Genomic DNA, 15,908 nt, shown 5'->3' with positions numbered 1-15,908 from the left:
GGCACAATTTCAGGATTTCTACCAAAAAAGTCATAAAAAGCAGATCTTATGGCTGCACTTGTGGACCTTGCCACTGCAAATGCTTTGTAATGTGTGCACATATCCCTGCAAAATTACAGTACAAAAGGTCACTTCCTGCAGGGATGTTTGAAAAAAACAAGGCAGAACTGCTGCCTGTGGAGAAAGTGAATCCTATGAACCTCAGTTTGGAAATGCTGCAGGTTGTGCACCTGACACAGATGTACAGGGCACACTGGACACAGACTTCTCAACCAGCTTGGCCTGAAGAAAAGTAGTAGCTGCCCTTTTGCTTTACATTCCCTTTTGTTCTTATATATTGCCTCTTATCTGCTACAGTGCTGGGCAGGCTAAAATAGTGTGGATGTGCAACAGGAGCTACTGAACTTCTGTGCTTCAGAACCAAAGAAAAGAAAACCTCAAGAAAATGCCAAACTACATTTCAACCTGGATTTCAGCTCTGATCAGATCAAGAAAGAACCCCTACTTCTTCACCAGCACGGCTTTTAAACATTCAAAGCACAAACTCCAGTATGCTGCCTGAAAAGCCTAGGCACAAAGTTTATCCTTTAATTTGAGGCTTTGTCATTTGACCGGGGAGGAGGTAATCAGGACAAGGCTCTGGACCACACTGCTCAAAACATGTCAACAGGCACACCAAAAATCCAAGCTGGCTGCCTGAAGCAATTAAAGGAGTGTTTACTATTCCATGACAGTTAACATGTTGGACTGACCTTTCATTTACTGTTTAATGCTGAACATTAAGCTGCAAAATTACTCATGCTTTGCATTTAGTACTGGCATCAGAACTAACAGCATTAGATAGCTATTCCCACGGCGAGGCACGCGTTCCTCTGCCCAGCTGCGCGCCTACTTTCAGCAACACTGATCTGATACCTAACAGCACTTCCACAGGTCCTGTTCACCCACTGCCATCAGGAATTATCAGGAACACTGCTCCAAAATGTAAAAAGCATATGCAAAATGTCCAGGGTGATGCAGCCGGTGCAATTAGGTTTCTTCCTTATGTACCAGGGAAGAAAAAAAGGGAGGACTGGTGTATGCCCACAGGTCCCCACGGCAGCTCCCAGCCAGATGGCAGCAGGGAAGTACAGAAGCTACGGAGGAAAAGTTTCTTTGTTTTCTCTCCTCCTAGCGGCTTACACCAGCCCTGTTATAATCAGAGGCACAGGATACATTTTTCAAGTGCCTGACAGGTCAGCAGTTGGAATATTCCCTCAAAACCGAAGTAACTTTCCATGCAACACCCTCAGGCTAGAAGAACCTGGAATTTCCACTCTTTGAGGCTACAGATGGAAGGGAGAGGCAAATTTTCCAGCAAAACACCTTTACTCATATGCTTTTGTCTAATCTTAGTGCTTACTATCCAAAATTATGTTTATTTCTACCCCTGGCTGTAATCTGTCTGGTCAGACACATGGCATGCCCAGGATGCTGCATTTTGACAGCAGAGTTAGGAATTTTGGGCCACAGGTTGCCAACAAAAACCCTGCACTCCTTCCAGTTTTCAATTGTGGTGCTGCCCTGCTGTGGGACTGCATCCCAAACCCTCATGCACCTCTCTTCTCACCCTTTTCTCACCTCTGCCTGGATGCTTTTTCATTACATTTCCAAACCTCTCTTTATTACACCTTTTTTGAGACAGTGATGGGCATGATGAATGGAGTCTGTGAATACCAGAGTAATATTCAGTTCATATCCAGACCAGAACATGAATAAATACAAATACATTATGAATTTCCCTGCCATTTGTGTTTTGGGTTTTTTTCATATCCATATTAGCTATTTATATCTAAATCATTATTTTCTGTATTGTGAGTGAAGTTATCTTATTCCCACTGCAGATTCAAAAGAGTAGATTTTCCAAGGCTGCTCAGCATGGTAATTAAGATAGAATCACAGCTGATTTGATCTTCTCTGCTTCTTTTTCACGATTTTTATACATATGTGCAACCAATATGCCAGCTAAACGGTCAGAATTATTATGAGATTGCTGATAGAAGGCAACTCAGTGTATTTTAAATATCAATATAACTTCTTAAAGAAAGAGGAAACCTATCAATCAAGGTTGCAATTGTGTTTAATGCACATTTTGCTTTTAACAGCAATTTGCCAGTTTAAACAGCATAGACCTTACAGGAGTCAATTGGGTGAAGAGGTTAGAGTGCTTTTAAAGCTGTATCTAAATTATACCTTATTCATTCTTTATTGAACAACATTTTTCAGACAATATAACTACATGCTATACAGTAGCAGCATGTCCACACCACAGAAGTTAAGGCCATGTCACCATTCTCATCATGAACCTTTCCCAGGGTTTGAACACATCAGCCATCAAATCACAGCAGTTTGAAACAACAGGACACCTACGATGTCATCCTGTATTGATGTTAGTCAAGAAAGAATAAAAACAGTACAGACACATATAATAAAGGACTCCACCCAAATTTATTTTGGATGATTGCTGCCTTTGCACAACATGCTCAAAATTTCCAAAATGAAATTTAAAAGTCAGCGGACAGCACAGTCTAACCAGGTTTAGCTGAATCTGAGTGCAAAGTGCTGCAAAGTGGGTGCCACAGATGCACAACAACCACTTCTCACATACTGCACATTTCAACACACACAAGGCTGCTTCTGTGTAAGCATCAGGCTGGGAGGTAACAGCAGTTCTACCACCAAGGAAATAACAAAACCAACTCATCTTCAGTTGTACACACTTGTTGGTCATGATGAAACTACACTGTTTACCAAGTCAGCACACTGGCTACTGAGGTACCATGCTATTCCCTACAGTTAGGATAAGAAACATCTGAATTTTATGCCTCTCATGCCCTGATAACTCAATAGGGACTTCTCACACTGTCCACCAAGCTGAAGCCATCTGTTGAAGTAAAGAAGGTGGATGAGGTGAAATACTGTAAGAGAGAGACCCAGCAGCTTCTTCAGAAAATTGCCAGAGCCTGCCTAAAGAAACTCACCCTTCATTCCTGTCCAGCTTCTTGGTTTTATCAACAAAATGCTTCTTATTGCCTTTTGATTTGATTAAGAGAAAACCTCTGGTCAGGGATCTACTCAGACATGTTCTGCCTCTGCTTAAAGCAAAGTGCCTCTGTAGGTGCTTTCCTGAAACATTGTCCCAGGACAGTGAGCTGCAGGCGATGACACTGTCTGGAGCTGCAGAACCAAGCTTTTCATACATCACTTGCTTATTTATTATTTTTACAATTTCCCATTCAAGAAATTTTTCTGTTGTTACAATGCTTTTGGAAGTGCTCATTCCACACTTTTCAGATTTGAAGGTAAGCAGGTGAGACTGAAAAGGTTGCCTAGTTACAGCTTTGTGTACAACACATTCACACATTTATTAATAAAAACTTGTCTAAACATCTATTTGTTCTTTGGACCAACTCCAGCCTCCCCAGGTGACTGTAACGTGTCTTATAAACCTTTCATGGAAGACTTAAAAAATAGTACTTAAAGACAAAAAAGGAAAACAAATACATTTAAACATCATCAACAAAGACAGAATGGGAAAACAAAGCGGAGACATCCCACACCAAACTCACTGCAGGCATAGGTTAGTAGTGTCCTCTTGAAATCTGCTTTCTGCCTTCTTGCACTTCTTCCAGCTCATGGTCTTAAAAGCCAGCTGCAAAGCCAAGAGAAAATTCCATGTATGCCCCCAGATATGGGTCACACACTAAAATCCTTCTTAAGAAGGGAAGTGCTCAGCACACAGCCTATTTCAGCTCACTGTCCTACCAGGCTGTCTGTGCACAGGCACCTGTCAAACAGGGCTAACAGCATTTCTCTGCCTCAGAAAACTGCTCCAAGAACAAATGCATTTATGGTTGCCTGGACACAGTAACAGCAACGAGGGCTCCATCAGTACCTAAAATACAGCACTGCTGATCCCTGCCAACAGAGCAGGGGGTGGGCAAGGGCCACCAAAAGTAACATTGGTAATGGAGGGGTTTATGACACTTTATGGTAGTGGCTGATTTACTTCAGAATTGAATTTTGAAATAAAAATTCCTTAAGCTGTTTTCCTATCAACACAAATCAGCTTAAAGGATTGTACAAGAATGACCTGAACTGTATCCTGTTTTGCACACACGTAGTTTCAGAATCTGTCCACGGTTCACATAAATTCAAAAACACAAACACAGATGCTGGATATACCAGGGGAAAAATAGTGAATAGTTTCCAGACTTAATTTCCATTTCTGTGATACTGGGCACACACCACAGACAAATGAAATGCTATGGCAATAACCCATGAAACCTGCAGTGTTTCCTCACCAGTAATGTGGGTCAGAAGGATTATATACTTTGTTAATAGGCATAAATCAGTTACTTATTGCATCAAAGTTCACCTGTAATCCATAAACTTCAGATATTATGGGCTATCATGGAAAGAGATCTTCATCGCTGAACGTGAACCCTCTCTGTCTTTTTACTAGCTGTTAAGAACAAATTCCTCAAAACTTTCAAGATAAAGTGAATCAAGAAGTTTCAGCTACAGAAACATAGTGCAAAGGTTCAGTTTGGCACTGCAACATTAGAGACAGACAGAAATTTATGGTAAACTGTTTAGATTTGGAAAAAAGAATCCTATAATTGAACCAATATCGTCAAATGTATTGCATACTATTGTAACTTCACAGTAATCAAAATCAGACATCAAGGTTTCTATAGAAGCAGCAATCACAGATTGCAGTAAAGTATACCACTCAAGGGAAAAAAATTGCATTTTGGCAATTTCATAGTCAAGTGTTCCTTATGCTCCTCCAACAGTCATTTGTCAGACATTTTCCTGTTTAAAAGGTGCATATTATTTCTTCTCAGTCCTCGTGAGACTTCTCTGCAATGACTTTGCATTCATACTGAAAAACAGAAATTGACAAAATAATATTAATTTACATAAGTAGTGAAAAAGACTTGAGTAATTTTTCTACAAAATGGGTAACAAAATAGCTCCTTTAAAACTCCACTCAGAAAAGTTTGATCTCCTTAAGTTTTGTGTACATACTGGTGACTGCAATTTCTGTCTCCTGAGCAGACCAGACTTTGGGGATGGCCTGATTTCTCCCCAAACACAGGAGTTCTTAGCTCATGGTCCTGAAAGTATGTAACAGAGTGTACAGAGCAAAGCACGGGTGTACTCTGATTTACAGACTGATCAGCTCACTAAGTACATCAACAAGAAATGATTGCTGGTTTCTACCTCACTGCACACCCTTGAGCCAAACAGCTGGCTGGTATACATGGAGGAAGAAATGATATGTACATTTAAACTTCTACTGGAAGGCAATCAGTCCCCCTCCTCCAGACTCACCATTGCCAGCTGCCTGCCAATATTGCCCATTGTTATTCCACCAGCAAAAAATATACATGGCAACCAGGAACGGACATAGAGGAAGTCTGGAGATGTGTATCTGGAAAAGAGCACACATTTCTGAGCTCAGTGTTGTGCAATACAGAGTCCTCCAAACACAAGGCAAACTCACAATTAGGAGGATATATTAACTCAAAAAGATCCACATTATGGAAATTTAATTTCTTGCAGCAAACAACAAAGGAGGTTTCTTATTGATTATAGATGCATTTATTCAACAAAACAAAGCATGTTACATCGTTGACAAGGTAGCAATTTTATTTCAATTAGCATCTCCAACTAGATTTCTCACTTACACTCAGGTAAGAGCTTTCACAAACAGTCCCATTTGTGCTGTGCTCAAAATTAGGCGCTGACAGTTTTGAAAATCATGTCAAATTGTACCCCTTCAGTTATTCTGATTCAATGTTACAGCTTCAGAACATTATCATTTCACCTTAGGGGAGCAAATACTTACTGATAAACTCCATTGTACACCAGAAGCTGTGACACCAAGGTGGCCAGGAAAGCAATTCCTACTCCAAGACCAAAGCCACTTCGTGACCTGTCAAAAGTCCACCACAGCCCAATGGACAGGGCTGCCAAGGTGAGAGACAGCTGGATATTGTTGGCAAAATCCACCTTCTGTGCTGGCTGTTAAGGATCAGCTTGGAAATACCATGTACAAGGATAAAGCAATTTTTGTAATTGTTTCTATTATTTTGGCACAACAGAAAAAAAATACCATTAAGACAAGTACAGTGTTAGTTGTATCATCTCTCATACAGCTATCAGGTGTGAGGAATTAAGGCTTGTAATTATCAATATTTCAGGAAACTAAGAATTCTTCAAATTTTAGGATCTTTGCACTGTACAAGACTGAAGAGCCTCTTCCCCTACCAAGCAATCAAGCACTTTATACAGACACACAATGCATATGTTACTTCTCACCCTCACCTGGCCCTTTATTACACTGAATATGAAATCTTAAATCTAGCATTAAATTTATTCAACTGATAGGGATTTACCAAAAAAAGGTACTTACCACTATTAATTGCATTTTTGTTTAAATTACACGATGCTTTACATTCAGCTCAACATTAAAATGTTAATGTGTTTTATAAATCAAAATGAAAATATTACTGGAAAGTGTTCAAGTAAATCAACAATGAAAGTCAGTTTTGTCAGCTTGTGAAAGAATTGTGAAGTCACTTCAAATATCTTTGTGTGTTTCACATCCTTCAAAATGTTTTGGAAACATGAACTCGTTCTCATTACTCCTGTCCAAAACAGATAATTAAAAAGGGGCTTGTCATGTTGCTTTTGCCAGAAAGAAAACTTATGGGATGACAGTATAAAAACCACTGTCCTATTTCCTCACAAAAATCTGGAGGGAGACCTAGTGGAAATGAGAAACAACCATGACTAACTGAAATAAATAATTACAGGATAAAAATCAATAGCTTCAGAAAAAGTGTCAAAGAAGATAGAACCCTCACCAAATCTGGCAATGTGCAGAACTGGCAACAGCTGAAGAGAAAGCAGTCTGGAGAGCTGTCAAGCAGGAAATACAGACAGTACATTACTGATGTCCTGGGATATGGGGAACAGCTGCTAGAGAACTGCAGAAAATTTGCTGTAAATAATCAGACCCGTGTAAAAAGGAGCTGTCAACTCTTATTTCTTAAAAGTAGCAAAGCTGCCATGGGCTCACCCAACAGGTACAGGCCAGGCAGTGAGAACCACAGCACCAGAGCAGAGCATCTCTGGAAGGAGAGTGAGGTTTGTGAGGGACAGTGGGAAGGACTCGGAACCTGGGCAGCTCCAGCTCACCTGGCCACACTGGAGAGCGGAGGGTGGGGAAAAACTACACAGCAACAAAACCAGTGGCCAAGCAAGCCCAGTGAGAATCCAGCCAGCTCTCCCACCTTTCCCTTAATGTGCCCTCTCTTCCTGGGAATGAGGAGATCCAGTAGCACAAGAACAGAACTTTTAGCACCATTTTTGTGAACTGTGTTCGGGCTGGCATTGGTGAAGATGAGCATTGCAGAGATAATCAACTTTCTTTCCAAGACCCAAATTTTCACCAGCAGACCTTGGTTTTAGCTGACAGAGGGGGCACTAGGCATAACTGCAGAAAGCCTCTCAGACCCACAGCACTGCCAGTAAGGTGCACCAGTCCATGAGAAATGCATCTGGTCACCCAGAGTGCTCTCTTGGCATCAAAGAAAGGCATCCTTTGCAGAAGAGGATAGCAACATTTCCTGGAATTGTATAGTCCTGGGTATTCCTGGCCCTGAGCTTTCCCCACTCTTTGCAAAGTGCATGTGCTTCACTCATGACCTCAGACAGGGCCTCAAACTCCTACTATGGTATTAATAGGACATCAGCTTGCAACAACCTAAAGCACTTTTCTGTAATACCTACTGCATGAATATCTTCCTGCACTAACCTTAATTATTCAAAGAAAATAAAGACTCTAAGTAAGACAAAGCCCAGTATTGAGACACCCCTAATGAAAATATTTTTCAGAACAAAAAGATGTGAGACTCATCAGCTCCAATATTGCTACAAGTCTGACACTAACACGTGCTCTGCATTTTCCTTGCAAAAATGCTGCATGTTACACCTTTAACACCAAATTCACCACGACTGACTGTGTGAGCTTTTTTTAAGAGGAAACCCATTTGTTACCACCAATGTCATCTGGTTACAGGATACAGCACTGGCATGATTTATTCCTACAAAGACTGCTACACATCGCATGACACTGGACCATTCTCTCTTGAACTTATGTGGCTCTCCCAGATGTCTGTCCATGCAGGGGTACAATAACCCAATCACAGCTGTGGAGACAGGAAAGAAAAAAGGCCCTCAAGTTAAAGCACTGGCAATATTTAATAGCCTAGAATAAAGACTATCTAGACTTTCACAATTGGAGTCACTACTAAAACACATATTTTAAGGATAAACAGCAAAAAAATTACGTTAAACAGCACATACATTGTAAAAGAACAGGAATTCCCAAGAGTTTTATTATTTAAAAAAACTCCATAAAGTTCAGCAGCATCTTCAGCCACTGCAGAAGCAGTAATACAGAGACAATTTGAACTAGGGGCAGAGGATGACAGAGCTCTCCCCCACACCCAAGTCTGTAGTATAGAAAGAGTACTAATAGCTTACAGGTTGGCACTTCCAAAAATCCCACACATCAAACATGTTTAAAATAACTGCAAAACCAATACTCCACAGTACTGGTGTGGTTTATAACATCAATATTTTGTGTTTTCTTCTGTTCTTGTTACAAGCAGCTTTGTTTGGAAAATATTTTTCTCTTCTTCAATGCTACTCTCAAGCTCACCCAGAAGAGAGAATGCCAAGAGCCCACAGTAGCTGTTGAATACAGAAAGCAAACAGGAATTCCAGCCCCAGGGAATTGAGATGCTCTTTCAATATTTCTTCACAAATGTGTTCTCTACTGCAACTGCAGTTAAAAAGATTTTTACCAACCACACTAAAGAACTATAATGGTGCCTTAATATTAGACTGTAGTGGTGTGAGCACAGCAGAGCCTGAGCATTTGGTACAGACTGCAGTGTCTTCAGTCCAGCACACTGCTGGGGGTAACACTGCAAATGCTCTTTCCTCTGCCACAGAGGAAACTGATCTCCAGGATTCAGGAAAATAAATGATCAGTAAAGCTGGAGTGGAAAAAACCTCCCTGAGCAATTTTCTTGCCAAAGGCCTCGGGCCAAACTCATGACTAATAACGGTGATGGATGAAAGGACTTTTCTGAATGCAGCCTCGATCACCCTTGATTATAAATATGCAAAATACCTTTATTCTGCTCATAATAATAAACCATACTGCAGAGAAATGTAACGTCAATTCCACGAAGGCTGTGCAAGTACAAATGGTAAGAAAATGGGTGAATTATCAGCATTTACCACAGATGTTCCCTGTATGCATGCCAGCAGAGAAGATAAGGAAAAAAAATGGAGAAGACTAATAATGAAAAAAAACCAAACCCTGAACATCTCAACAGAGTGACTCCTGCTGGGAAAAGCTAATTAAGGCTGCAGTATCTTTAAATCAGATGACTTAAAAATCAAGTACTAAAATCAAACAGTGCACTTTACAAGCCATATCTAGTCTTTCCATCAAAACTACCAACCCATCAGGCCCAGAAAGACCCACAAGTTTCTTGTGAGATGATGGCAAGATGTAGCCCTCCCAAGTTCCCACTGGCAGTTGCAGTGTTCTCAGGTGACCCAGGAGAGCACAAAAACTAATTCCTGGACACGTGTATTTGTGTATACAAAAAGATCAGAAGGATAGTAACAGCTCAATGAGGACAGTGATGTTGAAAGGGAGTTTTTTATCTTCCCCACCTCTCATACAGTTTTTTGCAACTACCTATCTCAGCACACCAGGCATAGACACGACTGAACTTACCTGATGCTGTGCCACAGCAAGGTGGTACCCACCAAGCTGAGGAGAAGATGCTTGTGATCACGTCAGGGGGGAACAGAGTAACATTTCTCTGGATCTGAAGTAAGTTTAATACTAATGCAAGAAATACACCAATAAAAAACAGCACTACACCACGAATTACCAAATTCATGCCACGACTGGTTACAGATGAAATGTATGGGCCACACTTTTTTGGTAAGGTTGGCATTGCATCATTTTCTGCCATGACTTCTTAAGTTATCAGAGGCATCCAAGAGGCTGACTGAGGATTCACTTGAAATCAATATTTCAACTCTCTTCAATTAGGAGACACCCAAACCCTGAAAAATAATAAAAAAGAGTGAAAATTCAGATATAAGAAACATTATATGCATTTCCCTCAACTTATTTGGAGATTGGGTTAAAAAAATGCTATTATATTTTTTCTGAATTTTCTGAAGAGGCAATTAGTCCTTCGATAGCAGAATCAACCACAGCTGCAAAAATGCCTTACAAAGGAAATAGGTTTCACAACTAGTTTTTTTCTTCTAGGAGACAGAGGAGGAAACATGTGGGACAGGACAAGTAGGAATGTGAAAGTACATTCCAGGAGGTGAAGAAATGACACAGGTGGAAGAAAGGCTTGCTTTGCGAAAGAATAAATTGGTTTACTCCCTTCCTTGAAGCAACAACTGGAGAGGTTATATAATTCAGCAGCAAGTAAACACAGCCCTCAATTCCAAGTCAGCCACAGAGGTTCAGAGATCTCTTTTCTTGAAGGGACACTAAAAAAACATTTCTCAACTGGAAAGTGAAATCTCTGAAGTAACTTTCAGGCTGGAGTCAGAATTTCAGCAATCCTGCAGCATATATGTTTTGTAACCGCCAGTAAGAGCAAACAGCTCAGCAAACCAGAGCAGTAACTTCAGCAGAGAGACATATTTACCACAGTAACACACACATCTGGTGAAAACTGCCCTACATCACGATGAACCCTAACTGTAATCAGGCACAGAAGCACCTGAGGGCAAAGGAAAAGGAGCTCCACCTGCCTTCACACCAGCAAGCCTCTGACATGAGTAACTGCCGGCACTACAGGAATGGCAGAGTTCCCACCCCAATCCCTTCCTCAAAAAAAAAAAACAAAACCTGTCCATCATGAGTCTTGTTATACATGGATTCAGTGCCACACTCATGTACAACAGCGATTTTGATCGACAGCTTAGCCACCTGGAACTTCAGAAAAAAAGCCCTGACATTGTTTTTAAATCTGAAACTGCCAGTTGGTAGCAGCTTCTGTTAACTCTTATTTATGGCACATGGGGAGCCAAACCAGAACATCCATCCCCTTTCCTCTCAGCTCCAGCCAACCCCGAGGAAGCTCTCTGCAGACACAGCAGCACAGCAGAGGACTCAGCATTCATTCACTTCTGCTGACTGAAAGCCAAAAGGAAAGTTAAATACATCCAGGCTAGTTAAGATACTCCAGCCAGCTGCACAGATGTGATGCCACACCATGGCATACTCCATCACAATGAAGAAAGTTCCAACAGGCAGACAGAAAAAAAAAAAAAAAAAGAGGACAAAAAAGAAAAAAGTTCTCTTAATACAAAACTTCCCACTGGCAGTTTGGGGAGGCAAGAGTGTCTTCTTAAGAACACAGGCTCTCCTCTACACAGCCAATTCCTGACGTTCCTTGTAATCATGAACACACCTTGGGGGGGGGGAAGAGAACCACCAAGATGTGAGGCTTCTTAGTCTGCTTCCTGAGTCAGACTGCCAGCCTTGATGTCTGTATCAAGGCTGGCACTGGCACTGCAATACTTCCTTCAAGCAAAAAGGAGGTGCTCCAGGTTTTTCTTTCCTGCTCTGGATGGCACAGCACTGCAGCTTAGCATACTTGGATCGTACTTTTAGCCTCCAGCAAAGAAACCATGGAGTCACAAAAACGTCACTATTTCTACTGAGAGTCTCCCTCGTGTCCCCTGGGGCTTTGGCATTACCTGGGATTACACCAGGTAATCACCGGAATTCTCAGAATTTACAGGAGTCTTTCAAACACATGGCTTTGGAGGCTGTAGCTCCAAATTACAAACTCTGCAGGAATACTGTGCCTAACACAGGTTTTCAAACTGTTATGTCCCTTCTCAGCTTTGACTTGCCATGGGGAATAAACTAAGCTCTTAACTCTCCACTTCCTTCACCATCCCAACAGCTTTGGGCACTTCCTGAAGCCTGCATATCCCTTTTTTTAAATGCATGATCCAAGCTGATATATAAAGAAGCTCACACTTTTAGTTCTTCCTCTAATGAGCAGCACAGAAGTTAAGAGTTTCTTTTTTCAGTTATAAAGTGGTTTGCTCATGTCCTGTGATCCTTTGCTACATTCAAATCTCTCCTCTTTCCTGTTACTGAAGTCCTTATTCCCTGGCACCAGCTCCAGACCTTGCACGCTGCATTTCAGCCCGTAGGTGTCATTTATTTCTGACAGCCAACTTCAACCCACTTTTCCTGCAGGATCTCTCAGTCCTCTTTGGCCCTGCAAATGTTGCCAGCTTTGGGTCATCAGCAAGCATCTTACTGCACCCTATTTTGTGCATTAAGCTTATCAACTAAACTAGAATCATAGGATGTTTTGCATTGGAAGAGACCTTAGAGATCATCTAGTTCCACTCCTCAAATACTAAGAGAGATCAGCCCAAGTCCCTGTCTTTGATGAAATCTAGAAAAAAATTCCTCTAGAAATAATTTCCCTGCATTGATTATTTCCCCATTTTACACTCTCTCTTGGTATCTCCCTCTAACAAGGCTCTGCTTCTTGTAATTTTGCATCTACAGGAATCTTCAGCCTAACTAAGAATCATCAACTATCCCACATGGCAAGACTAATCTAAATACTGATTGGCTCTTGCTGGTTTTTCTCCTAGAAGTGCTGATGATCAAGTAAAAGTCCAATTTTATTCCAGTATCAATCACTTTCAAATCATAAAACCTGCATTTGTGTAATTTCCACATTTTTAATATGCCATTCAGCAAATACACACTTAATTCTGAAGGCTTATCTAAATTCAACAGCAAGGAAATCATGTACTGTTTTTTCACAACTACTGCAGGTGCAAGTTATTCAAGACACCAGAACAGATTTTTATTAGCAGGTAAACAGCCTGACCACAGCAAGGGCACCTGGGTAGGCACATACTGACAGATGTTCATGAAAGTAATTCAAAGTCTGAAACTAGCATGATGCAGTCGTTTGCACCTGGTGGTTTCTCACCCTACACATATAATTCCTAGTTGTTTTATCAGTTTCCAGATTTTCCACTGACCCTGAGACCTTCTGGCATGCCACAGAGCAACTGGGGAACAGAGCAAAGTGATGGGTGCTCAGGAAACATTCTTCATTGCCCCAGCCAGCCAAGGCTCACAATGCCCTGGCGCAGCACAGATATACACTATCATCACCTCTCACAGAAATTAAATTACTATCTCCAAAGACTCCAATTCTTCCTGACTAGGAGGCCACTGTTCCTGCAGACAGCAGAGACTCTGTCTCCTTTTAAGCCTTATGTTTTACTGCAGGTTTCCTCTCAGATAGGAACAGATCACAACATATTGAACCAACAAGACTTCTGAGCCTTCGTTTCCTGGGGAATGCACATTCCCAGCTGTAACACGGCACTGAGAGCTGCAGGCTTGGCACTGCCGGAGTCTCAGCTGCACTTCCCTGCTCGCTGGCACACGCGGACTGCAGCCCGAGCTTTTCAACACACCGCGCACCATACACGACTCGCAAGGCAGCCACACGGTGCCTGGCATTGCGCAAAAAGTTAACAAGTAAATTATCACCCTGGACATTTTTAAAACACTCAGTCACTTAACTGTCTCCTAAGGAGACGATCCCTCCTGCTCCCCTGTGCTCGCCCTGCGCACCGAAAGCCATTCACAACTTCTGACACCGCACAGACACACTGGGCATGGCGCGCCTAGGCCGACAACGAGAGGGTTTATTTGGGCAACACCACGCAGGAGATGGCAAGAAACCATCCGTCTGCAGGGAGGCAACGCCAAAAGCAAACAAAACCATCGCCTCTCAGTCATCGGGCTGCGGTTCTGCCCCGGAACCCGGGCCAGGGGAGCCCAGCCCGCCTGGGCAGCGTCAGCACCTCCGGCCCGGCCCGGCCCGGCCCGGCTCAGCACGGCCGGCCGAGGGGCCGCGGGCCCGGGCAGCCCCACCGGGCACGGGCTATCCCGGCTGCCGGGGAACCGCCCGCCGGCCTCTCCCTCTTCTCCCTCCGTCACCCCCGGCCCTAACCCGAAGCACCGCCCCGGCCCGCGGGCAGCAGGAGCCGAAGGGCGCCGCTACCCGCCCGGCTCGGCCCGTCCCCCCGGCCCGCGGCTCCACAGCCCCGGCCCGGCCCGGCCCGACCCCTCCGCAGCGCCGGGACTCACTCGGCCTCCGCCATGTTCCGCAGTCCCCGCCCCGCGCAGCCTCCGCAGCGCCCGCCGGGCCTCGGCCGTGCCGGGCACCGGCAGCGCGGGGGGGAGCGGGATGCTCGGCCCGGAGCCGCCGCTCCGCCTCGGAGAGCGCTCGGTGCCGCGGCTGCGGCTCGGAGCGGGCCCGGAGCAGTGCCACGAAGTTTGTGAGGGGAGCACTTCACTTGGAGTGCAGTGTGCAGGAGTAATGGGCACAAATTGAAAGACAGGAAATTTGGGTCAGGCATTAGGAAGAAATTCTTTACTCTGAGGGTGATGGGACCCTGGAGCAGTTGCCCAGGGGGGCTGTGGATGCCCCAAGCCTGGCAGTGTCCAAGGCCAGGTTGGATAAGGCCTTGGTCAGCCCGGTGTATGCGAGGTGTCCTGCCCATGGCAGGGGGTGTTGGGACTGGATGATCCTTAAGCTTCCTTCCGACCCTTAACATTCTGTGGTCCTATAATTAGAAGGAAAGCTGGATGTGTTGGGCCGTTTGCCCCATGCCACGCTCCCAGCTGGGCTGGGGGCAGTACCACAGCCTGTTCCACCTTCAGGCACACACATGGTGGGAAGGATGTCCTCGTCCCCGGCTGAAGCTGCCAGCCCAGCTCCGGCCCTCCTGAACGCCTGGTCCCGCAAGGACTTTCTCATGTGCTTGACTCTGTTGATGGAGGACAGAATTGCACATCTCCATATTGCAGAAGCCACGTTTTCACCTCCAGTTTGGGCCTTTGGGGGAAAATGTACAACGTGAAGCAGAAAACAATTTGCTTTAGCCTTTCCTAGGGATTGTAAAGGCATCACAATAAAAAACACCATTTATGTATGCGAGATGGAATATGTGAAAATAATGCTGTTACATTCATTTGTATATCACATATTCATATTATTGTATTAATGAACTCTTCCCTTTCTCACACTGATATTGAATACTGTTATTAAAAAGATTTGCACGTTGCATTCCCCCAAGCTTGGTATTCCACTGCAAAGACTTTGACAGAGCTTTCCATATTATGAGGTCTGCAGAAATTCAGTGCCTATCCCCTTACAGTTCTCAGAATAATAGCTGGGTAGGATGAAATCTGTAGTTGTTCACTGCAGTGGCATCTTTAGTGATAACTGTGGTTTCTTTGTGCTGGTATGTTGTCATCAGCAGAGTCACCAAACGTGCAAACTCAGAGGGGAGGATATGGGTCTATAACAGACATATTAAGAGTGGAAAAGGGAGACATTTGCAGCAGCAGAAACCTGTTGTGGTTTAGATGAGCAATAAATGAATTTTCACATCATTCAACTTTGGCTTTTGTCACACAGAAGCAAAGTCTTTTTTTCTTAGTAATTCTGCTGAGCTGCCTGCCCTGTCTGTGGTTTAGATGATTATTTTGCTGTACTTGAATGCCAAATTCTGGATCAAGAAATATTTTTACAGAGAAAGGAGGTAGAGATATGACCTGAAGAGAAGTGGCATCTGCTCTGAATTGACTGGAATTGCTATGAAACATTATGGGAGAATCATCTCTTGGAAAGCAGCACAGAGTTGTTTGATTGCACTGGCTGCAGAACAAG

At 43.4% G+C, this 15,908-nt stretch overlaps 1 protein-coding gene across 3 annotated transcripts; it reads right to left on the bottom strand.

Moving 5' to 3' along the window:
* Positions 1 to 2,193: 2,193 nt before the first annotated feature.
* INSIG2 (insulin induced gene 2) lies at positions 2,194 to 14,352 on the bottom strand. 3 transcript variants are annotated; one of them, XR_014616300.1, is made up of 7 exons: positions 14,321 to 14,352; positions 9,875 to 10,212; positions 8,140 to 8,264; positions 5,897 to 6,063; positions 5,380 to 5,479; positions 4,418 to 4,927; positions 3,679 to 3,691 (listed from the first exon to the last, which is right to left on the bottom strand). XR_014616300.1 is itself a non-coding variant. In XM_084209249.1 (6 exons), the coding sequence occupies exons 2-6, from the start codon at positions 10,116 to 10,118 to the stop codon at positions 4,886 to 4,888; spliced, it is 678 nt and encodes a 225-aa protein (XP_084065375.1). In that variant the 5' UTR covers positions 10,119 to 10,212; positions 14,321 to 14,352; the 3' UTR covers positions 2,194 to 4,885. The 3 variants fall into 3 exon arrangements, 2 of the variants coding, with proteins under 2 accessions (XP_084065375.1, XP_084065376.1); XM_084209249.1 differs by having other exon boundaries at positions 2,194 to 4,927; XM_084209250.1 differs by lacking the exon at positions 14,321 to 14,352 and having other exon boundaries at positions 2,194 to 4,927; positions 10,035 to 10,136.
* Positions 14,353 to 15,908: the final 1,556 nt, after the last annotated feature.

The sequence above is a fragment of the Fringilla coelebs genome, assembly GCF_963513975.1.
Source record: "Fringilla coelebs genome assembly, chromosome: 7".
In the NCBI taxonomy this organism is placed as follows: domain Eukaryota; kingdom Metazoa; phylum Chordata; class Aves; order Passeriformes; family Fringillidae; genus Fringilla; species Fringilla coelebs.
The sequence above is the reverse complement of the archived record's forward strand: the minus strand, read 5'-3'. Positions and strand labels throughout refer to the sequence as shown.